The sequence below is a fragment of the Engraulis encrasicolus genome, chromosome 19, assembly GCF_034702125.1.
Source record: "Engraulis encrasicolus isolate BLACKSEA-1 chromosome 19, IST_EnEncr_1.0, whole genome shotgun sequence".
NCBI lineage: Eukaryota > Metazoa > Chordata > Actinopteri > Clupeiformes > Engraulidae > Engraulis > Engraulis encrasicolus.
Window position 1 is genome coordinate 37080747 of NC_085875.1, and position 27373 is coordinate 37108119.

The 27373-nt window shown below is 42.2% G+C and overlaps 1 protein-coding gene across 1 annotated transcript; it reads left to right on the forward strand.

The window, feature by feature from the left end:
* Nucleotides 1–582: 582 nt before the first annotated feature.
* On the forward strand, nucleotides 583–27373 carry snx9a (sorting nexin 9a). The gene is made up of 18 exons (XM_063184299.1): nucleotides 583–1681; nucleotides 5131–5217; nucleotides 6395–6469; nucleotides 8599–8685; nucleotides 12681–12798; nucleotides 15207–15342; nucleotides 16805–16889; nucleotides 17524–17649; nucleotides 17908–18025; nucleotides 19583–19713; nucleotides 20035–20138; nucleotides 20821–20924; nucleotides 21340–21417; nucleotides 21524–21600; nucleotides 22665–22754; nucleotides 23618–23732; nucleotides 24484–24575; nucleotides 24888–27373. Exons 1-18 carry the CDS (start codon nucleotides 1670–1672, stop codon nucleotides 24933–24935), a joined length of 1683 nt encoding a protein of 560 aa, XP_063040369.1. The 5' UTR covers nucleotides 583–1669; the 3' UTR covers nucleotides 24936–27373.

The window sequence follows — 27373 nt, forward strand, 5'->3', positions numbered from 1 at the left end:
TTATTATTATTATTTATTTTACATTTTTCCAAAAGCAAATGCAGTAAAGCACTGAATATGAACCACCAAGAAGGCAAGTTAATCTGAATACAAGTTCCTGTTAGCTTATTGTGTAATGCCACTTATATCCTATTGCACAGCAATAAAAGCAGGGTGCACAGCAATATGTTATGCGGGGGGGAAACATAATACTCATAACATAACATAATAATATTCATCAGTTGAAACATTTTGAAATGTTTTGTTTAGCTTACATATAAGGAATGTTCATTAAAATGTGAATTTAAAAAAAATCCACTGTAACTAGTGTTTAAAAATCGGTATGGTGCTCTTAAAATAATTGTTCAAGAAGACGCTTTTGCACACCTCTGTAGGTGGGCAGGTGCGTAGGATATTATCCCAGTGGGGTTGTCATTCAAGTGTAAAGAAATCCTGCACACTGTCCATTCCACCAACAAACTTTAAAACAACATGAAGAAGGTTGGATGACCGAAACAATGTATTAAAGTTTATTGGTGGAATGGAGTGTGCGGGATTTCTTAAAATAATGAATTCATAGACAAAACCTTAGCAGGGGCGCTGAATTTTTTTGGCGCGCTCATTTTCTTCCTCTAGGGCTAAACCCCCCCTGTCTCTCAAACCTAGTGACGGGCCTGCTTCTTGGTCTTGTAATAGGCCTATGTGGGCCTATGGTTTGTTAATACCGTACCTAAACGCACCAGCCAGCTAACCTATGGAAAAGACGCGCATATTGAATAAACCTTACAGAATGTCTGTCTGAGGACTGGACTCCTCTTTTTGCTTGAGCTCTTCTCTCAAAGCCTCTTTTCATGGGTGTAAAACAATGTATCTTCTTATTACAACTTTGTGCGTATTCATTATGAAAGGGCCTTTGTTGTTGTGCGTCACATTGCAGCCCACACCTAGAGACGTTAGATGGCGCTCAATGACTCATTCACGACTTTCGTGGGGATCAGAGATGGCACACTCCTACTTTTTACGTAACTCCTTTGACTAACGAGTAGTTGAAGAAAAAAATGTGGAATTGGACAATAATGATGAACACTTCAGTGCGTATCTAAAATAGAGTACGCCTATGCCTACCACCTAGCTGAATTGGCCCATTGGGTTTCAGTAGCATATTCTACTCTTTCCAACCATTTTCTCAATAAACTGATCATTTGCCAGGGGCTCCGTGTTTTTCCCTTCAGCATTCCTTTGTCTGCGCAATAGTTTAGGATACCAAACACCCATTGTGTCATTTACGCCCTAGTGTGCACCCAAGTGTTGAGAAACTTCACTGCAAACTGATAGCCTACTTAAAGCCAAACCTAGGTGGAATACCAGCCCCAGTGAATACGTTGGTAACATTAGAATCCCGACCTGTCAGTTTAGGGGCGCGCCTGTAGAGGGTTTCCGGGTACCCGCTTGCAAGCTTTAACTGCTGGGAGTTTTAAAGGGAAAATATATCAGCTACTGTAAATTGCGCTGCTGTTGTCCTGTCCGACGGGAGGTACATTCCGCTGGAGCAGTAAATATTTGCTCGGCGACAACAAACTGCGTTTCACTTACCGCTCCCGTGGTTTTCCATATAGTTTCGAGCGGATACAGCCTATGCACCTACGGCTATTTGTTGGTCCATCTCGCCAGAACGATACATGGTGTTACAATGGCAATCAAGGTAAGTAGGTGTACTTTAGATGATGTTTTGGCTTGTGCGCATTTGTCGCTGCTTGTTACCTACATAGCCGAATCCGACCGGGTAAACTTTCTTTCCACGTAGTAGTTTAAGAGCAACACGGCGACCAGAGGGCTCAAGGTGACGTATTTTATCTGTACTCTATTATAGCGTTTGTCTGCGCGTATTATGTACTTAAGTGCTTGTTCCAGTGTTACACCAAAGGTCTTATCAGATGTTCTGCGCGTTTTGCGCTTGATTGTGTTGTTTAGGCAACGTGATGCATGTGAAGATACCAGCTGGCCCATCGCAACTCCATATCATGCGTGTGTTAGCCAAATATCCGGTGTTTACAAGGACATAGGCCTACTGTGTTGAATAGGACGATAATATCAGCCGTAACTACCCAAGGAACGGTTTACTTTGTGGGTGTATGTTGAAAGGCAAGGCCTATATTTGTAAACAAACCATGTGGATTACAGTCTATTAGACACAAAGTTGTTAGTAAAAGATGAAAACTATAATAACCATTATAATGTATACAGAATGGATGTTTCAGTGCGGCATGTGGCATGCCAAAACTTTCTCAGAATTGCCACCTTTGGTGTTCTAACATCTAGGCCTTGTCTGCTGTACTGAACCTGGCTTTGCTGAATTTATGTTATATATGTATTGTACCTCATGCAATTGTATATCAGAATAACAAAACACTGGATTTTAATTAGCCTACACACCAGGCTTCACATTGCAAAAAAGCCAAAGAAAGCACTGCAGTCTATGCAAGTCTGGTGTTTCAAAAAGTACTCCATTGTCAGTGATGTCATTCATATCTGCCACAGATGATAAAACCATAACACACTAACTGTTTTGGGAATTGTGTTTGTACAGTAACTGTAAGAGGCGATTGATCAGTATGCTCAGGCCCACAAGAAAATACTAGTAGGCCTACATACTATATAGGCTAGTTATGAAAGTGTAAACATGCTTAAAATGTCATATTGTAACTGTGTTGCAAGTGTGTGTGTGTAACTGTTAAGAACAAGAGGCACATATACAGTAGTACTACTCATCGTCAGATGTAAACATAATACACGCTGCACAGTGAAAGTACAGGAGCAACAGAAATGACTACGAATTTCAGACTTTTCAGACTATGTAGGCCTACATGTCGTTGGCCTATCTACAGTCACGCATACAGACACTGGTGTGCTGTCCGCTCACTGCCAGCTGTGATTTCTGTGGGGCAGGAAAAGGAAACGGTCTGTCAGGAACAGAGGGGTAACGAACAGAGAGCTCAAGGATAGTCCCCTCATTGTCTCCCCTCTCCTCACTCACTGCTCAGTCCGGCACATAGAAATGTGTGTCAAATGTGGAGGGAGCTCTGTAAACACTGAGTGTCATGTCTGAACAGTAGGAAGCGTCACTCCATCCATACTGTATGGTGTCATACATATGCACAAATACATGCACACACACTGAGATACATGCAAGCATACCCGCCCACATTCGTTCTGCGCATGGTTTTTGTACTTCTCTCTTTTTTATTTATCTTTTAGGCTTCATCATCCAGCTACTGTACGCTCTATCTACTTTGCCTCCATGATATGGGTGTAGTTTAGTGTCTGTGTTGATGTAAATAAACCCTGACTGGCCAGTTTGCCATGTTGTGATGTCACAACAGCTGAGCTTCATCTAAACAGACCACGCACACACATGCACGCACGCACACACACGCGCACACACACACACACACACACACACACACACACACACACACACACACACACACACACACACACACACACACACACACACAGGCCTACGTACACACACACACACATACACACACATAGGCCTTCACACACATGCACATGCACACACACACACACACATAGGCCCACACACACGCACACATACACATACACAAACACACACACACACACACACACACACACACACACACACACACACACACACACACACACACACACACACACACACACACACACACACACACACACACACACACACACACAGATGATCTGCATAAACCTTAAGCCACCCAAGGTAATTATATTACTACAGGATCACATTCCAGAATTCAGCCCTCAGTCCTCAGTACCTCCACTGTATACTGCAGGAACGTATAAGGACACCTTGTAGCCCCCTAATGCCCGCTGTACCTCCAGTGGAACGCTGTAATAGTCATTGAAAAGTTAACCAGAGATTCTTTAAGTATAGAGATATGCCAACATAATAGGTTGCTATGGGCACCTAACGCGACCAGGTTCCGGTCTGCCTAAAGGGCCGTGTCATAATGCTCATACAATGAATAGAACAGTCCTTAGGTCTGCCTAGGTCTGCTTAAGGGGGGCCATAATAGAACCAGGAAACAATGGGCCAATGGAACCTCTCTCTCTCTACTCTCTCTGAGTTAACTGCCATAGTACTACAAGACTATAACTTAACACAGGGCCTTTAGTAATGCACTACGACTTGGTCATTGCCATTCTGGTAACAGATCATTTATAACACCGTGTCTTTAAGGACCAGTTCAGTCTATTTCAACATGCAGTTGTAATGCTCACACTGCCCTGGACTTGTCAGTACCTGAGCTTTTTTTTCTTCTTCTTCAGCCTGTTCCGAGATCTTGGTCATTGTAAGGGAGACAGGGCTTTGTTTACATTTCAAAAAAAGATTTGTATTTATTCCAAAAAACATCCGAAAGGTTATACAACATCAGCAGACAACTAGCAAACAGCGGTATCTTTTGGGAAAATATTTGGAGTAGGCCTATGTTATTTTTTTTAAAATGTAAACAAACCCTGCCCCCATTAGAATACCTCATATCTCGGAAAGGGCTTAGACGAAAAATGTGGCATCACCGGGTACTGAAAAGTCAAGGGTAGCGTGAGCAATACAACAGCATATTGAAATTGACTGAACTGGTCCTTTAACAGGTTGATTTGTGAACGTCCTGCCCTGCAAAGTGCTGGTTTTGTCTTGTGACATTTGAAAGCATCGTGGCTATTCTACTTAGGTTTAGGGCACCAGGACGTTTGACACTTGAGAAACCATTTTCAACTTTTTGATATCTGCTTGAAATGAAGGAATTTTGTCTTGCGGCTTGCCTTTGTTCAAGTCGGCTTTATTGTCGATTTCTTTACATGCACTGGTCATACAAAGAATTGAAATTATTATGTTTCTTGCTTTCCCATGCAGACATAGACATACTATAGGGGTAGACATAGACTTACAGGCATTCAGACATACGGACAAGACTGAAATATGGAGAACATATGTCAAAAAATAGAGGTATTTGAGGTAGTTGAGCATGTTGAATGTGTTTTATCTGCACCTCTCAAACACCATAACAGTATTGACATAAAATCAAATAACGCTGTAAAGAAATCTGTAATCATGTTAAAATGATGTTTTTCTTATCCTTGCAGGCCCAAGTTTTGTATGAGTTTATAGCTGAAGCGGGAAACAACGAGCTGTCAGTGCGAGAGGGGGAGACTATCACGATCCTCAACCAGGTATGATGACACACTAGCCCCGTTTGGACTGAGGGCCAGCGGCCCAGGAATCTAAGCACAGGAACTTATTCCCAGGAACTTAATGTAGCCTCTTACTGCAGATGGGGTTGCCGGCGGGCCTATTCACTATTTGCCTGAAATACTCAACTAGATCATAACATTGTTATGACATTACAGAGAGCCTTAAGTAACAGATTAAGACATAGCCACTGTAAGGTTATAACATAACAAGACTCTGCGCTAAGGGGTTAATTATTGTTTCAGCTGGTCACCATGGCAATGACTATAACGTAACTGTACCTATGACATACACATAAAACCCAAATGGTATAAGCAGGTACCGGGCCGGTGACAGGCCCAGGATAAAGAGATATTAAAGAGTCTCCTCCTTTACATGTACCGAGGACCACATTATTCCCAATTGTTCGCAACTCTTATTTTCTGGCACATTTACACATTGTAAGCCAGGATCATACTAATGAATAGCCACAGTCATCATTGAGTAAATAGTTTTACGTCAAATGACACGCCTTGTATTCAGTAAGGTACAATGCAGTTGTACAAAATGCCCACAATCATATTTTAATCCTTCAGTATTTGGCTTGTGACTATCTCCAAAATGTGAAGGCCCAAAAAGTAGGCTCCTTGTTGAAGGTGGTAGTCTTAATGATCCGAGGCACACTGATCTTGGAGAAAAAAGTTAAAAATCCTTTTTAATGGTTAACATCTATGCGTTTCGACTGCAATCAGTCTTCATCAGGGCACACTTTTGAGTAATTTCATCCTTATCCTTGCATAAGTTTTCACCTCTCTAGAACAGCGTCTTCTCACAGATCTCGTTTTGCCAGTGATTGCTATTGTACTACAAAAAGGAGTTTTTTTTCCCCACAGTAAGACTATACTGAAACTAATTTTAACATTACAAAGTTAATGTCATAAAGCAATAGTTGCCATTCGCTCAGTGTGTTGGCCTTTCCTAAAAAGGCGGTTTTGTGTGTCTTTACAACAATGTAGATGGCAGCTGGCTAGATAAAGCAGACCTTTTCAGATGTTGTTATAACACTACAGGAAACTCAAAATAAAAGGTTGTACGGTAGCTGTGAAGCAGTAGTTGTCATTCATTCACTCATTGTATTGCTGCCCTCTTCTAAAAACGCCTTCTATGTTTCTTTTCAAGAATGTGGGCGGTGGCTGGATAGAAGCTCAGAACTCCAGTGGCAATGTAGGTCTCGTCCCGGAGGACTACATCGAGGTAGGAGAAGGACACAGGCCGCTCTACAAAGCCAAAATTACTTTGACTGATTGATTTTTTTTGAGGGACATTTTAGTCTTCTTTGACCATCCATAACACCTTATTTGTTTTGTGACTGAGTCTCCTGATACTTGCTACTGTGAAAGTCTATAAAAACCACTTGCAAAAACATGTTTGACAGTGCTGGTTGGCTATGTTCTTTCTGAAATTTGACTGTAGAGCCACTTGGATATAACCTAAGGACAGCTGTGTGTATTCTTTTCATGCGAGTGTACTGAAAAGCATAAGCTCAAGTGTAAGCACAGGATCTTACAGGCAATTCTGCCTTTAGATACTTGATAATGCCCATGTCATGTAACATTTCATTAAATTCTGTCATTGTTTACCAGAAACAAATGTGGTCAACATAGATCCAAGAAAGAAAACATCTTCTTTTAGTGTGTCTTTGGCCAGAGTTTGTAAAAGGCGTTTCCCATAATTCACTGCGGGTGTCGAACACAAATCACCTGACTCTGCAACAGATGTAACTCTGATCTGGAATAAATATCAGAGCCAAATACACCATAATCTGATCATGAGGGATATTTGTTTGTGTTCTTCTTCATCTCAACATCAATCTTCAAGACTGTTATTAATAAGCAAATTAAATATCTGTCTCCTGAGGCATAGGCTATACAGTATTGTGATATCTCCAGATTGATTCAGATGGAGTTGGGAAGAATACTGGGTCAGCCAGATGGGCCACTGGAGCTGATGATTTCCAGCCCCACAAAAAAACTCAGAACCCGCCTGGTCCTGGAAGCACTAAATCACACCCAATTATATTGATTTCTATGGCCAAAAATTGGCAGTTTTTTTCTGCTAAATGCCATGTTTACCCGCAGACGGCCATCCTAAGCAGCCCAATTGGGCAGGAAACCACCCAATCTGGCAACAATGCACTGGAGCCTCATTCAAACTCGGGCTGCACTCTGGGACTCTCCCGTTTTCTTGAGCTGGACTAGATAGACTAGAATGGGATATTTGCTGTTTATGTCATTTTGACGTTTTTTCCACTAGCCTGATTATCATCGACTTTCAAATCTCTTCGAGAATTGGTCTCACCAAGAGCATAACAATTAACATTTCCCAAATGGCATGGTTTACAAGCCTCCCTTGGTTTGCTAATGGTTGTTTGCTTCCCTACAAAGTGAAAGGAGTTGCCGATTTTTCGGGAGCTCAGAAAGTACTTGCATTGCTTTTGACCTGAGCAACGCTGAAGGTGTCGAGTCACTAGAAGGGAACGGCCAGGCTAATTTTTCACCAACTATAGCTTATTCAGTCAGGAACCTTTTTAGCCTCAAAGCCATTATTGCTGATACTGACGATGATAAAGCAGTAAAAGAAAGACATTTCATGGAATTCAATGTCCGTCACATCTAGTTGTCATTGCTGAACATCAATAACCCTAACCCTGTGTAAACTATGTGTCCTGTATAAAAAATGTTAAGAATGCCGTCACCAGCACGCCAGAGTCGGTGCACAGAGCAGCAGATGTTATCAATTATGGCTGCCGAAGCAGAGGGAGAGTGGAGGGGCCCCGACTCCGACTCACACATGCTTCCAGGCGGCACATAACAGATCACTTCCACATGCTCCACAGTGGCTCATGCTGTCTCTTTAAGGCGTTTACACTTTGCATGTTCAGAGGAGCTTGGGCCTATGCTACAAAGCTGGTTCAGGATAAGTTAAGGTTCAGTTAAGAGGTAAATCACCTAATAGAAGAGCCTGGAGTCCTCATTTTCTTAAGAAAGGCTCTTGTATTAGATGACTTACCTCTTAACCTAACCTTAACTTATCCTGAACCACCTTTGTAGTATAGGCCCCTTGTCTAAAATTGACTCTACGATACAATCTGCCTGCGCTATTCTCAATTACTACAGGTTAACTACACCTTAGCAGAATTGCTACGATACATTGAGAGTCTTAAGTAACATATTAATACATGGTCGTTACCATTTTGTTGACAATAATAAGGTTAAATATTTTACACACATTGTAATGGTGTATGCATTGTAGTTGTGAACTAATGTCTTCATCAGAGATGCCAAATTTCCTCTTTACTCAGTGTCTTTACTTTATTCTCCTAGGTCAACAGTTCGACTCACAGTGCACCACCAGCCCAAGCTGTAGGATCCTATGATGCCTATAACTCTGAGCCTGCGGCACACACTCAGGTACAGTCACTGAACACACACACACACACACACACACACACACACACACACACACACACACACACACACACACACACACACACACACACACACACACACACACACACACACATGCTTTGGTTTATGTTGCCATGTATACATTACTGCTAGTAGTCATTTCATTCAGTGGATATTTTTCATCAATTAAATAACTCATGGCTATTTCATCCATTCATGGATTTTTTCCCCTTACCTTGCCTAATCTCGCATAACTTTGTCAGATGTGTTTTTTGCACTCTTGATAGTTAACCTGTGTTTGTGTAGTGTTTGAGGTATCAAATGTGAGATAAGTCCTCTTGTTGTCTTGATGACGGATTACACGCCTTGTCTGCACACACTCTAAATCTCTCTTCACGGCTTCTCAGCATGTTTGCTAGCCAGTCACATGTTGCATCTCAAGTTGAGGTCCAAGATTGTGTGCAGACCGTAAACTGTGTGTGTGTGTGTGTGTGTGTGTGTGTGTGTGTGTGTGTGTGTGTGTGTGTGTGTGTGTGTGTGTGTGTGTGTGTGTGTGTGTGTGTGCGTGTGTGCGTGTGTGTGTGTGTGTGGGTGTATGTGCGGTTGTGCGTGTGTGTGTACGTGCGTGCATAGACATGCAGTACTGTGCGAACATTTGAATGCAACAACAACATGCATGCGTAAATTGCTCAAATTTCACGGTTGCACACCATATTTCAGGTGCCTTCAGTGTTTGGATAAAGGTTGTAAACAATCTGGTTTCTCCGTAAAACACTTTGCAGTTAGATATTTCAGTGCAGCAGTTGTTATTGGCAACGCTAAGAGGCCATTTGGAAAACCCAAGCGAAGCAGCAGCAGCAACACCCAACTGCAGAGGAGAAAACCTGAAATGGATCTCCCGAAAGCACTGTCTGTCCCCAGGGCCGGACTAATGCACAGCCTAGATAAAGCTGAAGCCTAGGGGCCCCCACTTGCCAGGGGGGCCCCAATGGACAAAAGTCTAAGCAATTGACATATTGAAAAATGTATATGTTGTGTCAAGTATAGTTTTAACTCTTACTATATTACTCCTCTCCATAGTTGGCAGACATATCCTTATTTCCTAGCCCATAATTATGACATAATTATGACACTACCTTTGTAATATTCTGGCCTTCTATTGCCTTCCGGGGGGACCCACAGCAACCTGTAGCCTAGGGGCCCTGGGCCATCTTAATCCTGCCCTGCCTGTCTGTCCCGTGCTGCAGGACCATTATGGAAATGTGAAAGGAAGCAATGACTACTGCCTCTGGCCCAGATACTTATGATTGCATCTGCAGTCGTTCAGTCGCTCTGTCGGTTTAAGACATTTGTCATCCCATTTTGGATGCACCCAAGTATAATGGCCGAAACATTATCTAGTGTTCCTCATCGTCATACACATCCATGTTTAGCATTTGGCTTGATTTCATACTGTATAAACCAGTTGTATATTCTCAACCCAGTTTACACAAGAAGAGTGAATAAGGATTTTAAAAGTCTGTTTGGACATACACAATTTTAACCATTTAACTTAGTTTGCATTCTCCACACAATGCAACAAGAAGACTGAATAAGAAGCCCCCATGGAGAAGTCTGTTTATGACTGAAGTTGAAGTTGTCTAATAGGGTTTTCACACCTGGTTCCTTTCAGCCATTTAAGTGAACTCAGACCTGTGACACATATGCATTTTCTGTGCATATGTGAACGCACCAAAGTGTACCTACCCAGACCCCTTGGAAGTGAACCGTACTGAGACCTTTATTGACATGGTCTCAGTACGGTTCGCTTATGAGTCCTGACAAGTTATACTTGTGACTAGGTTTAATCACTCATGTGTACATGCGTCATCTTTCATATTTATACCCGACATAAACGTTTATTTCTCGGCAGCCTTGGTGACTGTGTTTTGATGTAATGCTTGTAAAAATAAATATCAATTGGGGGGGAACCTGCATTGTACTGCAGTATAACATCAGGGCTTTTTCTGAACAGGGAAATAGGGGCGCTCCACCCTCATACCTCCACGGGTGCTCCCTCATACTTTAAAAATATATATACATATTTGAGCGCCCCTAGTAAATTTCTCAACCACGGGGGGGGGAACCCCCCTTCACCACCCCGCAACCTGCCATGATACTCCCTCATGCCAAAAAATCCTAGAAAAAGCCATGAACATGTTTTTTTGTCTGCAGTTCTCACATTAAGTATTACCAATGCCTGATTTATACACGACAAAGTAATTTTGTAAGGCTATTGCGTGCAGCCTTTTTCCTTTTAAATTGACTACCTCCGAAACAGCGCCTTCACCTTGCATCATGAAATGTATTTTCCCGCGTTCCCCTTCCCTCGTTCCCGTTCCCATTCTTTCAACCAATGAATGCACACGAATGGGTCTGTTCATACTAATTAGAATATTCTTATAGAGTATTTAAGGGATGAGGCAAGGGAGACACCTGGGCCCGGGTGTGCTTGTGCATGTGCGCAAGATTTCACGGCAAAACCTGGTTACGCACTTATTGATACATCCGGATTTTTTTGTCCGTAAACAATTTTCGAGATTTTCGTGTCCGTACTTTCTTGGTAGGAAATCCACGCACTTCTTAGTACATGAGGCCCCTGGTCCCCTATAAGTGAACCAAACTCAGTCCTCTTTTTAAGTTGACCAAAAAGCAAACCAACAGCAAAAAAACCTATTACTCTACCTTCTCTACCTTTTCTACTCGGATTTCTCACTCTCTACGTTGGCCTTCAGCCTCCTCCTCCTTCTTCTTCTTCTTCTTCTTCGTCGTAGTCATTGTTGTCGTCGTCGTTGTCGTTGTCGTTGTCATCGTCGTCGTCGTCGTCGTCGTCGTCGTCGTCGTCGTCATCGTCGTCGTCGTCATCGTCGTCATCGTCTTCTTCTTCTTTGCCGTCTTCTTCTCTTTCTCTCTCCCTCTATCTATCTCTAGAGAGGAAGCCAGCGACAGATGATGGTTTTCGAGATTTTTTTCTCCCACTTTTCAGTCTGACTTTTCATCAGTGTGGTAGTAGCAATACATAGCAATTCACTTAAAAACTTCAGGCACTTTTAAAAAAGTAGAATAAGATTTTGTGAATCATGTAGGAAGAATGATAGAAACGAGTATCCTCTTTGCTTAGGTCAAGTTAAGTTTCAGCACTAAAGGAGAAACCAGCAGGATGACTCACTCCACTCCTAATGGAAAGAGGGATGGAAATGCTCTCATCTCGTCTCCGCCTGGAGGCCTCGTTTTTTAGGCAGGCAGCCCCAAGGTCAAACATGTCGATGCAAGAGAGCGGTCCATTAAAGAGCAGGACTGGACTGGAGGAGAAATAGGGCCCGGGCACTTTTGGCCTTAAGGGGGCCCTCATAATTACTGGTACAGAACTGAATCACTGGTGAGCCCCGCACCCTTGTGGGCCCCTATTTTCAGAAAATGTAAAAAAAACTTTTCTGAAAATAGAGGCCTACTAGGATGCGGGGCCCATCGGGAAATGGCCGCTATGCCAGATGGCCAGTCCAGTGGTTCATTAAAGCGGCATCAGTCTCACCGCCGGCCTTCTGAAGTGGGGACTTAAGAGCAGTGGCGTATAGTTCGTCCTTAGCAGAATTAGCCACATCTCAGTAATGTCCTTATGGTCATTGAGTACAATATTGAAGTTGTTGAAAAAGCCTACAGGAACATTTTTTTAAGTTGCAGGCCATTTGCGGATCTAAGCTGTCCAGTTCCAAGTGGAGGAGGGGGTGGGACGGTGGGGGTAGGCTATGGAGAACTGTTGTAATTGTTGTCTTTCCATAAAAAAGTAAATGTTCTCAATGTAGACCTTTCACTAAGATGAAATGCCTCATAATGCACTAGCTGCATTCAACTTCCAAAGCCCAGAAAGGATTTTTTGGAAGAAAAAAAAAGTTCAGAAACTGTTCACTGTTTATCTCTGAGTCTGCTGTTGCCAATAAGGTATGTGTGAATATTTGCAGGGTACAAACGGCGGTGGAGCGTGGCCTGCCACAGCATGGTCAGGAAACGACCATGGGAACTCCTCTGGGAACTGTGATTATAGTGGACAACAGCAAACCCCCACCTACCAACAGCAGGGTAAGATACCTAAACCCCCACCTACCAACAGCACGGTAAGATACCTAAACCCCCACCTACCAACAGCAGGGTAAGATAACAGCACAGACACCCACCTACCAACAGCAGGGTAAGAGAACCCATCAGCAACCCCACACCTACCAACAGCAGGGTAAGAGAACCCATCAGCAACCCCCCACCTACCAACAGCAGGGTAAGATCACCGCTCACTTGAGTAGGGGTGTAAATAATAATCTAAATGCATCGATGCATCAATGTATCGGCCGGCGATTTAATCAAATCGCATCGTATCGTGTGGCATTCTTAAGTATCGAAAATAATCGAATTGCTGGCCCTAGCTCCAGAACATAATAGAAGTGGAAAAGTAATTGGAAAGAATCTAACCGAATTGTATCGTGGGGAATTCTTAAGTATCGAAAATAAGGGCAATAAAAAAATAATAAAGGGCAGTCATGGGTGAGCGGTTAGGGCATCAGACTTGCATCCCAGAGGTTGCCGGTTCGACTCCCGACCCGCCAGGTTGGTGGGGGAGTAATCAACCAGTGCTCTCCCCCATCCTCCTCCATGACTGAGGTACCCTGAGCATGGTACCGTCCCACCGCACTGCTCCCCATGGGGCGCCACTGAGGGCTGCCCCCTTGCAAGGGTGAGGCATAAATGCAATTTCGTTGTGTGCAGTGTTCACTTGTGTGCTGTGGAGTGCTGTGTCACAATGACAATGGGAGTTGGAGTTTCCCAATGGGCTTTCACTTTCACTTTCACTTCTTTCATAATCGGATCCCTGCTTTAAGAAATCGATACCGTATGGTATCGTCATGGAGGCTGGGATTTACACCCCTACACCCGCTACGCGTAGCACTCACATTGCAGTCTTTGTATTGTTTTTCACCTAAGAAGACCACAATTTCTACCACAACAGAGAACTATAAGAGAAGAAAAAAATAAAACTTTGTGTTCCAGGTCAACCGTATCCACTTATTGTACAGTACTCATTATTTCCCTGCTTTTCTACAATGTAGACTGAAGATTTACTCACAGCTCTTGTCTGGCAGGAGGGTAGGCAAGCCCCTTTCTGGCCCCTGGTCTCTCTCTCTCTCTCTCTCTCTCTCTCTCTCTCTCTCTCTCTCTCTCTCGCTCTCTCTCTCTCTCATGCACTGATTCCTGTCTGTGTCCAGCGCCCCAGCAACAGATTAGACAAGGGGTCACTGGGAGCCACTGTATGAATGGGAGGGAGTTGGGGCCAGGGCCGCTGACAGCTTTTGCCGGGCCCGGGACAAATCCACTTGAAAGGGCCCCCCCATCCAATACATATAATGCAAGTAGGACCCAATTTTGGGCCCCCTCTGTCCCTGGGCCCGGGACAACTGACCCAATAGTCCCACCTTGTCGGCTTCCCTGGTTGGGGCTGCTGAGGGTTAGCTGGCTGTGTGAAGAGAATGGCCACATAAGAGAGAATGGCTCAAAGTTTACCAAACAAACATGGCTCTCATAAAGCACTATTAAATCAAGAAGCAACAACAAATCTGGTGCCGGATATCTCTACCTTCCTTTACGCATTTAACAAACAGGGGATGTGAATGCCCGTATATCAGATATGCTCAGACTGTCAACACTGCGTAATAGAACAATTTATAGGATGTTAGTAAATGCTTGTTAGATTATCAATTTCCACCCTAGATTGATTCTATCTGGGCAACAACAACAAAAATCACAACCAAAACATGATCAAACACTCTAATATGTTGTTGGAGCTCCTTTATCTTTTTTCTGTGGTACTGTTTCAATAAATGTTTTCAATTTACAAGGTTTATTTCAGTCCAGTGTTGCATTCATTTTTCAACAAGATCTTACTTAATAATGATAGTAGTCTGACCACTGCACCAAGCCTTTTTCAGTTCATGCCAAGGATTATCATTATGATTAAGGTTTGGACTGGTGGACGATGCATGTGTGAAAATGATCTCTCACGACTTAAACGGCTGGGCACCGGACTGCTGTGTGGGCGACGCAGGTTCATTTCCCGATTCTCCTCTGTCTCTCTCTCCCACTCGCTTCCTGTCCCACTTTTCACTGTTCTTCTAAATAAAGTTGACATGGTGCATGTTGACAAGGAGCATGAGACATCATTTACACTCATAGATAGTCCAACACAGGCCCCAGACCATAACCCCATCGAGAATCTTTGGAATGTGCTGGAGAAGGCCTTGCACAGCATTCAGACTCCATAGTCATCATCAATACAAAATCTTGGTGAAAAATGAATGCAACACTGGATGGAAATATATCTTGTGAAAAACAATGGCACAGCAAATGTGTGCCATAATCAAAGCTAAAAGTGTAACAACAATATACTAGTGTAGTGTATTTATGTAGTCTATATTTATTACGTGTATGTGTTTGCATTGCAGGGTCCCTAGAGGACGATGAGTGGGATGATGAATCTGACGACGGGAGGTCAGCGGGTGGCTATGGACATGCTGAGGAGGGGGGCACTGCTCAACGAGGGGGTACCCTACACCCCTCTATGAAGATCTCCCTCAACAAGTTAGTGAAACACTAAGACAATGCAACGCTGTGTTTTCAATTTACACTAAGTAATTGCAACTAACTGTAACACCCCACACCCCTCTATGACGATCTCCATGACCAAGTTAGTCAAATAAGATCAAGATTCAAGTTTAACTCTGAATAGCTTTCATTCTAAACTGTGAAGTGTTTGCATGATGTTTTCAAAGCGGAATTAATTCTGAATTAAACATCCCATGTAAACGAGGCCAGTGAAAGCGGTTTACAACACAGCTGAATGGACTATGTCCTGGAAAATAGGGAACGTTGGATTGAGTGAAAGGGGTAGGGTAATGGGTTTCTATTTCGCCCCAAAGCATTTGACTTCTCATTATTAATAAATAGGCCTACTGTTGTTTCTTTATGTCAACATTGGGTTAAGCAGAACTGCAAATAGGCCTTTTGGAAAAGGTGTGCTTTCAAGAGCACCAACTCCTGTTGTAAGGACATTCGACAGTTAAATAAAGATAATCGTTAATTACACACCCTGTAGTTTATTTTATTTTTGCCTCAGTGTGAAGTACAGGGCTTGACACTGGCACCTGCCAACAGGCCAAATGCTGGTAAAACTTGGCTGTGGCTGGTAACAATTTCAGTGTCACTAGCCAATTTGGCAGGTAGCTAATTCTATGGTATGACATATCAGGCTAGCGTATATTCTGCACTTTGACCTTGTGTATCAATTGTTTGCATTTAAGTTCAAGAAAAAGCTCAGTTGCTCAGTTTCTATTTGTTTGTTTTATCTCCATGTAACACACTCACTCATCTTCTTGCTTTAAGCACCTCATCTTCTGAGATTAGATGTATAGCGTCAAGATAAAAAAAAAATTGTGGCTAGTAGAATAGCTGGATGGCTAGTGACTCGGGAAAACCACTAGCCACAGTGGACGGCAAGCAAAAAAGTTAATGTCAAGCCCTGGTGAAGTAATCTACATCACGACCAGTGATGTAAGCTTACTACGACCAGTCGTTCTGGAAATAAGCTGATTTTACACCTTACTTTGAGTTAAAGAATTGAGTTTGATCTGTCTCCTGTACTTCCAGCCGTTCTCTTGTATGAGCTGGTAGGTGGTAGCTAGCGCCTAATACATTACATTTGGCAGACGCTTTCATCCTAATCGAGGATATAATCATAGCATACAACACTTACACATAAAAAATGCACTTGCAATATACAGAATAATAAGTGCAAATTCCAAGTAGGGTTAGTTTTAAAATATATATATTTCAAGCATATCAGCACAGGGTTAAATAGAGTAGACGCATACACACGCCTTAATCATTCTGTTCTGGGCTTATTGGGTTTAGTCAATTAATTTGGGTTAAACATCTCGATGACTTCTGTAATGCTAAGGTGATTTGGAAATGTTTAATGACACGCAAGTTAGACATTAGACCTGATTCTTTTTTCTCCAGCCTGATATGCACTTATTTTTCACAGGTTTTCCTTTTCTAAGACCCCTAATCCAGAGGTCTTCCTCATTGGACAATCTCCTAACAAAGGAAAAGAGTCATTGCCAATATATGTAAGTATGTCTTGCCAAACACCATACACAGACAGCCTGTTAACATACAGTAACATGTAATATGGATGTTAACATACAGTAATAAATTCGAGCGTCCTTGAAGCCAGAACATACTAATAGTTTCTGGACAGAATATGGATGTTAACATACAGTAATAAATTCGAGCGTCCTTGAAGCCAGAACATACTGACAGTTTCTGGACAGAAATCTGTCCACCTAAGTTTCATGCCATTGCCTCTTATATAATTATTACAATTCAGTTTTGTCCGGTATATAATTCTAGCCTCGCGAGCCATCCACGTACTTCCGCCCAAGGATGGGATGGTCAGGACCAGGCTAATATAATTCACTCTTGGTCATATTTTGTTTTGTTAAAATTTAAAAGAAAATTCAGCGAAAATAATCGTGTTTAATAATCGTGATTCTGATTTTGACCCAAATAATGGTGATTATGATTTTTTTTCCATGATCGTGCAGCCTTAACATACTAATATGGATGTTATCATACAGTAATATGTAATATGGATGAACATACAGTAATGGATGTTGCCATACAGTAACATGTAATATGGATGTTACCATAGGCCTACAGTAATATACAGTATAATATAGATGTTGTCATTGTCTTCCACAGATGGGAGAGGTGGGTCCTGTCTGGCTGTACCCCCAAGTGCCGCTGGACTGTGTCGTTGCTGATCCTAAAAAGGGCACAAAAATGTACGGCTTGAAAAGCTACATTGAATATCAAGTGACACCAAATGTAAGTCTGACTTCGCATATTTGAGACAATAACTGAATCCTAATTCAGTCATTAGTTATATGGACCTGCAGTAAGGCCTTTTTACTAAGTAAGATTTGTTAGAATTACACTGTAGAATAGAGTGTCACAAAGTGTACATTAACCACAATTTTCTGTCTACCTTTTCCCATAATAACCATTTGGTGTGCGTGCGTGCGTGCGTGCGTGCGTGCGTGCGTGCGTGCGTGCGTGCGTGCGTGCGTGTGTGTTTATTTCCAGACCACAAACAGAGCAGTCAACCACAGATACAAACACTTTGATTGGTTGTATGAAAGACTACTTGAAAAGTTTGGCTCAGCTGTCCCCATACCCTGCTTACCGGACAAGCAGATCACAGGTCTGGAATACGTATCTATCTTGTTCAGTCCATAATAATAACAACAAAAACAACTAGATTGCATTTCCTCACAGAAAATGCTAGAGTATTCTTGCCCGTCTTGCATTCGTTGCCCCTCATGCATGCCTTGCACTTCATGCATGCCTTGCTCTTCATGCATATGCTGCCTTTCATGCATACACAACATACAGTTACCAAAAATACTGAATCAAACCAAGATATCGCAAAACACGCCCACTCAATGTAAAAGCGTGTGATGAAGTTGGGTCTCCTAAGGGGGCGTTGTCCCCCACTTCTTCTCTTTTTGAGGTGTTTGCGCAAGACGTGCGCTACCGCCATCTACAGCGCTAAGGGGATTTCATTGATTCTCAACCTCAGGACTCCGAAGGTCTCCTAACCGAAGGTCTCCTAAAGGGGCGTTCACCCGACATAAAGTGGATACCGGAAAAGAAACAAAATGACGCTTCTTGTTAGATCCACCTTCTTTGCAGTTACTGTAACCATCTAGATATGAGCTAACTTCCTGTTTGGCATCTACTATATTGACCAAAACACATTTTCACCAACTGTAGCGCCCCCCAATGGCCGATTTGCACCAAAGCCGTTGCTGAGATATGAGTTAACTTCCTGTTTGAATGGTGCGATTGTCTTTGTTGCCAATTTTTCAGTTATTGCTCTGAAAATGAAAACGTAGATGCAGAATAGTCCAATGGTGGTGTGATAAAAATGGGGTGGAGCATCATTTTTGTTGATTTTTGAATATGTCAAAATGGCAAGAAATTCATAATGGTGAATATGACATCATAGGATGCGTTGGATTCGGCTTGACCCAAGGATTTCGGCGATACCAACCGTTTGATGGTCTGAGGTCAATACGGGCCAATATGGGCAAAAACACATATTTGCTTATTGTAGCGGCCCCTAGTGCGGATTGGCAAATTGTTGTGTGTCCTCTGGGTATAGTGTTGATCATGGGTATAAAATTGGGTTCTTTACAAGCAGACGTTGCCGAGATATGAGCTCACTTCCTGTTTGGGGTCTTCGCCGCCAACTTTGATTGGCTCCTGTTTGAAGACGGTGGCAAGCATACTAACAATAATAATAGTAATAATAACAATAATAATGATGATGATAATAACTTATATAATGCAACAATCTTTGTTCTCAGGACTTTAATTATTCAATAGATTAGTCAAAATATAAGTTTTTGAATTATTCAAAGTGGGCTACAGTTTTGGAGCTGTGTTGACCTTGTATTTACACACACTGCTAGACAATCTAGGCAATGTGCTGCTTTTGTGCAAATGTACCTTCCCATCTGTGATATTACTGAATTATTCTATTAAAACTCTATTTAACCCCTTAATGCACGCCATACCTCCTGTCCTGTGGCACGCTGTAATAGACATTGAAAATTAACTACTATAGTACTACACTACTATGGTCTTGGTCATTGCCATTCTGGTAACAGCTAAGTTATTAAGCCGTATCTTAAGGGGATAAATCAACACAAACTGTAGTTTTTCATCTGCATGATCTATGCTTGCTATTGTCTAGGACGCTTCGATGACGACTTTATTAAGATGCGCATGGAGCGCCTTCAAGGCTGGATGAGTCGGATGTGTCGGCATCCCGTCGTCTGTGAGAGTGACGTCTTCCAGCTTTTCATCAACTACAAGGACGAAAGGGTAAGGTCACAGGACAAAAGGCTTCCCACTGGTCATTTATCAAGCCAAAGACTAGATAACTATATGCTCTACTTGCTGATTGTCCTTTACTCTCCAGTCCCTGTCACATGTGTATCTACACTAAATCATAAAGTACAGTTTAACAAGATGTGTAACATTATATGTGTTAATTGGTTCATGATATGGTGGTGGTGTGTTATTTACCATGGACAAAGTCACATTGAATACACAGATGTGGATGCTTTGATTCAACTTTATTCATTTTATTCGATCTTGTCATTGATCTGTGCTTCGTTTAATTCAGTTGTGCTCTTCCTTTAGGACTGGAAAGTGGGCAAGAGGAAAGCAGAGAAGGATGAGGTCATGGGTCCAATGATCTTCTTCACAGTAGAACCTGAGGCACCTGATCTGGATCCTATTGAAGTGTTAGTTTCCCTCAAAGTCTCGCAATAATCATAATATTACCAACAACAACAATGACAGAATACAGAGACAGTCATTGGAGTACATATGGCTCATTCTTTTGAAACTAGGCTGTTGGTAGACCCGAGTTTGTTCTCCCGACAACCGTTGTAAATGTGTTCTATGGCAACAGCTGGGGACAATACATATGTCCGAAAACACTAATGTTAAACGAACTCGGAGTACACCGAAGTGCTCCGAGTTTGTGTTTCGGAATCCCGAGTTGAGTACCCGTTCTTTTGCACTTTCCCGAGGCAGAGGTCTGGGTTTCCGACAACCGAGGTTTCAAAAGAATGCACCATAATGCCATTTACCCTGCTTACACAGTTGGTGCATAGGCACGTGACTATCCTAGCCAAAAATGCAGCTCTACAGGTTTTAATGAGTAATTGTAGCAGATGTGGTAATGGCTGTGTAGGTGTGAAGGGTTTGTTTGTTTGTTTGGCCAAAATAACATCAAAGAGCTTGAAGTGGTATGCAAGCTCTTTGACAACAACAGCTGGGTTTCCCTAGCCTAGCGAGCTACGTAACACCCTACAGCTGAAAGCTCAACTTGCGGCCACTAGGGGCGTCTGGATTTCTAGGCTAGGGTTTCCCTATAGTAATATATTAATTGGCTAATTGGCTAATTCTTCTCGATCACAGAGAACAGAAGTGTGAGATGTATAGTCGTTTCACGAAAACCATGGACGATGGGGTGAAGGATCTGCTCAATGTTGGGAACTTGCACTGGAAGAGGTGTACAGGACGTGAGTATTGATTTACATGTATAGTACACTAGCCTTCAGCCAGTCTCTCATTTGTCAAAAAGTAAGCAATGTCTTTTGTATAATGGAAATGGTTGGAACTGGACTCCAAAACGTCAGTTAATCCGGCTCTGTCCCTATGTATTGTTACATAGGGGTGTAAATTCTGTGTAATAACTTTTGTTGCCAGAAGTTGAGACATTAATGGCCGTATTTTTAACTATTTTGATATAACAATGGCTTGAAACAGTAAGCTGTATACTGACTACTTTTCATTGTTTCACAGTGCTGCCCAATGAAAAGATATACTTAAAAATCTACAGAAATGTGAGGGGTGTACTTACTATTGTGATGCACTGTATATGCCTATGACAAGCACCATATGTATTCTATACCTAACATTTTCTCTGTCTCAAAGCTTTACAGAAGGAATACCAAAAGATTGGGAAAGCATTTCAGAATCTTTCTAGTGTCTTCACTACCAGTGGATATACAGGTAGAGTATATATGCGCAAAGGCAGTCTAGTCATATTAGTACATTCAGTACATTGCTGCACCATTTTAAACTGTTTGATGATTTTTATTCCCTTTTTTCAACACAGGGGAGAGTGCACTCACAGATGCCTTAACTGCAACAGGGAGAACCTATGAAGAAATAGCTGAAATCGTGGCTTCACAGGTGACACTAAACTCCACTGAGTTAACAGAAGAAATATTTATTTAAAATTTTCATTCATACAGTCATTCATATTATACTAGTGTTACTATACTTTTGTTTGTGTTGTGCTTTTGTTTGTCATTTATCCCAACACAAGTTAAGCAAACAAACAAACAAACACACGCACGCACGCACGCACGCACGCGCACACACACACACACACACACACACACACACACACACACACACACACACACACACACACACACACACACACACACACACACACACAGTGGTGTAGTGGGGATTTTTAAAGTGGGGGTATGCGATTTTTAACGTCATGTCAAACCCCCCAACTGTCCTTAATCTACCGTCATTGCTTCTCCGTTTTCATCTGTTTGGTCAATCACCTGCAATACTGCTATGTGATTATTCCTTTTTGTAATCAAACATGTGCAGAAGATTTTTTAAAAATCCACTTCAGGAGAAGTGGGTGGATTGCGTACCCCCACGTACCCCCACGTACCACGCCCACTACACCCCTGCGCACGCACACGCACACGCACACGCACACACACACACACACACACACACACACACACACACACACACACACACACGCACACACACACACACACACACACACACACACACACACACACACAACGCTGCGGTGCCTGTGTGTGCATCCTGTGTGCAGCCTCGAAGCCTTGAACCCGGTGTCCGTAGCTGAAAAACACAGGCGTTTCCTCCTCATCCCCATGACTTATTCCTGTAGCACACTTCCTCTCTTCCTCTCTCTATCCCCCGACACTCCAATCCATGTCACAACACCAGCTCAACTCTAGAGCTAGGCTCTATTTTTAAAAGTTTTTATCTTCAAGGTTTTGTAGAAGCAACAGAAAAAAACATAATCGCTTGTAAGGGGCGGGGGGTGGCAGATAGGAATTAAGAGGCTGTTTATTCATACCCCGGTATTTTGATAACCGTAGATCTTGTTGATGCGTATTTGCCAATGATGTGAAAGAAAAATGGTCCTTTATCAATATCAGTAACATACTGTATTGTTCTACCTCTTATCGCAGCCCAAGCAAGATTTGCATTTCCTCCTTGAAACAAACAACGAATACAAAGGCCTGCTGGGCTGCTTCCCAGACACCATCGGAGTCCATAAGGTAAAAAAGTAAAGTGTGTGCATGACAAACCACACTCGCTGTCAAGTGTGTGTGACCATTAGCACAGAGTGTCTACATTCATCATATGGGCTGTAAAAGCCTTCTAGGTTAATTACTGCCCCTGCTCTTGCTCACCTTGATGTGATAAGAGTGGTGAACTGCAGCGGGTAAGCAGACTCCATGACTGTGATTTTACAATCTAATCATTTTGGTATGAGATATTTCCTATTATCCTATCACTCTTGAGCATCAAGTCAACTAAATACACAGATTGAAAGGTTCAGTGTATATTGAATATTAAATGCTTAATCGTTTCGTAGAACTATACAAAACACAGTGTTAAAGGGTTGATGCACAGCTACAATAACGCTGCAAAGCTGGGGTGCATTTCTCAAAACTGTAGTTGCTAACTATGTTAGCTACTTTGTTTGCGATGCAATTTCCCATCGAAAACTACCCAAGTTGCTAACTGGCTAACAACTACGCTTTCGAGAAACGCACCCCTGTGCTATTTTAGACTGAGCGGATGTAGTTACACTCTAATGACTAAATGCAGTAGGACCTAGTATGTCATCCTGGTTAGTAGCTTCTGAAGCCTGACTGCTCATCACTGCCTAATGTCATATGTGTATATGGGGGCAGCCATGGCACAATAGTTAGAGTGCTGGACGCAAGTTCAGAGGGTTGCAGGTTCAAATCCCACCCTTACTAGCACCATCATCCATGGCTGTAGTGCCCTTGAGCAAGGCACCAAACCCCACACTGCTCCAGGGCCTGTAACCAATACCCTGTACCTAAAATAACTGTAAGTCGCTTTGAATGAAAAGTGTATGTAATGTCATGTAATGTAATGTGGCCCCCAGGCGGCCATTGACAAGTGGAAGGAGGCCGATCGTCTGGTGGCCATGAATAAGATCACGCCTCAGGAGAAGGTCACCATGGCCAAGCGACTGAGCACCATGTCCTACTCACTCCAGGGTAAGGCTTCAACTAGCCTACTGTGTGTGTGTGTGTGTGTGTGTGTGTGTTGTTGCTGAACTTGTGCTAGAATAAATTGGGGGGTGGGGGCTGTGGCCAAGTGGAGATGGGCTTTAGATCAGAAGGTTGCCGGCTGGAATTCCGCCCTTCCATTCCCTAGCTCAGTCGATGGCTGGGTGTCCCTTGAGCAAGGCACACTGCTCCAGGGACTGTAACTGTAACTGTAACTAGTACCCTGTACTGTACTAATAACTGTAATAACGGCAAGTCGTGTATAAAAACATCAGCTAAGTAAGTACTGGTTATTAATTTAATGTAACATAATGCGAAATGGGGGGTATTCCAGAGAGCAGGCTTTAGCTCTCTTGCTTTAACTCTGAGCAAGAGGCAGGTCTTGAGGCAGAGGAGGCCTGTGGCTTTATTTTGATTGAAGGAACCTGCAAGACTATTACATTGGGTTTACAACTCCCCAATGGTTAACTAAGGTGGTTTAGAAACTAAACTATTTTTTTGGAATATGCCCCGGTCACACCTGGCAAAAGTGTGCATTTTTAGCCGTCAGCAACAGGCTAGTTGCTGATGAAAGCATGGCATGGCTCAGTCCAGGTCTCGTTAGCTTGTTTGTTCATGTGTGTGTAACGTGTGTGCACGTGCATGCGCGTGTATACGTACGGGCTTGCATGCTTGCGTGCATGCAGTTGCTTATGTTTGGTGTAACCATACACCCCTAACTTGCCACCTGTGTCCCCAGCTGAGATGAACCACTTCCATAGCAACCGTATCTATGACTACAATAGAGTCATGCGCCTCTACCTTGAGCGGCAGGTCACATTCTATGAAACGGTAATGACTGCTTTACACATTCTTGGTTAGATGTTGTAGTGTCACAATTTTGCAAAAAGATACATTTCATATTTAAAAAACCTTACATTGATTTACTAATCCTGAATTGTATAGTCCATATAGTCATTGTTTAAGTTTTACGGTAAACATTTATATTTTTCCCAATGGATTGTTAGATTGTGGGTATGACAACCCTATATTAACTACTGTTGTTTATTACATTTTGCTTTGTACTTCATTATTGTTCATACAAAATCACATCACTAAAATACATTGATTCTATTCCACTCTTTGCATGTTTTCTTTTTTTAGATTGCTGAGAAACTGAGGCAGGCACTCAGTCAGTATCAAGAGTTATGAAGTAAGGTGGATTATATATGCATAACACCACTTAAGTGTCCTTTGAGATTAACTAAAGGCTATCTTTTTTCAAATGTACAAGCAGAAGTTATAACACACTACTGCATTTCATCACATTACGGTATATTTTTAAAACCAGAAGATAACAAATTGCACCTGAATTTTGTGGACATTTTGGCTTACTATTTCAAGGAACTTGAACTTCGAAAGAGGAAGTTATGGTGAGACAACCACTGATACCACTGATATTTCTTGAACTCTGGTTCCTCTTTGCCATCACGCGCATCATTTCACATTCATCAAGCAAACAAAAACGTTTTTTTTTCAATATGTCAACGTGTCTAGGATATTAGGCATTCTGACAAAAACCAGCCTTCTTAAAAGCCAATTGGAATTCCTTCCAGAGATGCTATTACCACCAGGTATTCCTGCCATTCCCATGTTGAATGTCTCCGTCCGTCCAGACTCCAGAAGGTGATTCATTTCACAGGTCTTAAACCCTCCTGTTATGCATGGGGTCTATTTGACCCCATTCAATGTTTAACGTCTGAAAAATGTATGAAGTACATGTTTATTTTGCTTCATATTTGATGACTTTTCCTAAATATATTGGGTCAATGTGAAAAAAGTTAAATGTCAACATAAATGTTTTCCCTAAGTGGTGTACACATTTTGGGTACATCTGTGTTCCTTGGGTCAATTTGACAGGTCTATAAGTTTGCCCTCTTACTGCAAAGTGCTGCATTCCCTCATGGTCATCTTCATTATGAGCTAAGTCTAGTAACACTTCATTTGAAGGGGTCGGTCTACATAAAGACATTGTGTCACTGGCATAAGATTGGCATGGCCTGTCAGGAGCAATAATGACACATAATTTATATATTTTTTATTTGTTTTAATGTTGTTGGCTTTTGCATTCCTTGTTGGCTTTTGGAGTGTCACGTTGACATTGTTTGAGTGCTTGAATTGTTTGAAGAAGGTCATTTGACCAAAACGTCGCAAGTAAAACTCCAACAGTGTGTGGGAGCCTTTTCTGTCTCAACTTTGGTGACCCAGTGGTTCTACTCCTACGCACCTGGCCTAAGGAGGTGTGCAAGAATCCTAAAAATATAAATCTGACATGTGCCTTGTCATCCTTATGGTGGTTACAAGGCAGCATTACATAGACATTAGAGGAAGTCTTACAGTATGTCAAATCCTAATGTCACATAGACATTAGAGAAAGTCTTATGTTAAATCCTGATGTCATTTCCACTGATTACAGATACTGAGGCTGGTCCTTGACTTCAATGTGACCAATTGTTTAAAACTAATGTAATACTAATAGTGTCCTATGCTGTGTCCCCTAATACGTTTTTTTATTATCCTGAAAGGGCTCTTGTGTCATCCAAATGATCTATGTTGTATAGTTGATATGATACATACCGCAGGTTACACATGATATCCTGGTTACACTTTACTTGACATGTCGCTGCATAACACATTCATAGCAGCTGTAATACACTTTGCAAGAAGGATTCAAGACTGTTTCGTAAGACATTTATACCAAACCTTTCATAGACATGGTAGACAAAATGACAGTTGCTTGTCAAAATCAGTAATCATTGAGGGTTCAGCACAAAGCCTGCAATGCTGCTTTGTTTAACTTTTATTTTGACAAGTTGCTGTCCTTCCCATCGCTATACAGTAGGTTCAGAGAGAGTAGAGAGAGAGAGGTTCCATTGGCCCATTGTTTCCGGGTTCTATTATTGGGGGGGAAATCCCCCTTTAGGCAGACCTAGGAAGACCTGAGGACTGTTCTATTCAATGCTAGGAGCATTATGACACGCCCCTTTAGGCAGACCGGAACCTGGTCATGTTAGGTGCCCATAGAAACCTATTATGTTGGCATATCTCTATACTTAAAGAATCTCTGGTAGGTTCATGAAAGGTTTGGTATGAATGCAAGGATGGATTACTGCAAGGGCCTACTGGGCCCAGGCCCAGGGGCCCAAGAGTCCAGAGGGCCCTGAAGCCCAATCCTCTAAATTTCCATTCTCATGTTGTGTAAAATCACACTTTTAACAACTCTATTTTCACATATTTTCAGGGGGAAAACACCTGAATGCCCAACAATATAGGGTCTCTAACATCTGGAGGGGGCCCTTTCTTGTTGTCTGGCCCAGGGGCCCATGGAGTCATGATCCGTCCCTGTATGAATGGGTCATGATACAATCATGAATGCTTCGTGCAGACTTTATAACAGCTGCTATGAATGTGTTATACAGGAACATGTCAAGTTAAGTGTAACCGATATCCCTTTCATCGTGTAAAATGTGTCCTCATTCCAATGTCATTCTAGTAATGTGTGACTGCAATATTCACCTTTATCTGAATACACACAGTTGACTTAAATGAATGTAACTTTATATATTGTATAAAATAATAAAAAATATCTA

Bases quoted from the DNA above. Each gene is read 5' to 3' on its own strand.
- snx9a (XM_063184299.1), top strand. The intron at 19,714-20,034 runs GTAAGGTCACAG...CTCTTCCTTTAG, and splicing joins TCAACTACAAGGACGAAAGG to GACTGGAAAGTGGGCAAGAG. The intron at 23,733-24,483 runs GTAAGGCTTCAA...CTGTGTCCCCAG, and splicing joins CATGTCCTACTCACTCCAGG to CTGAGATGAACCACTTCCAT.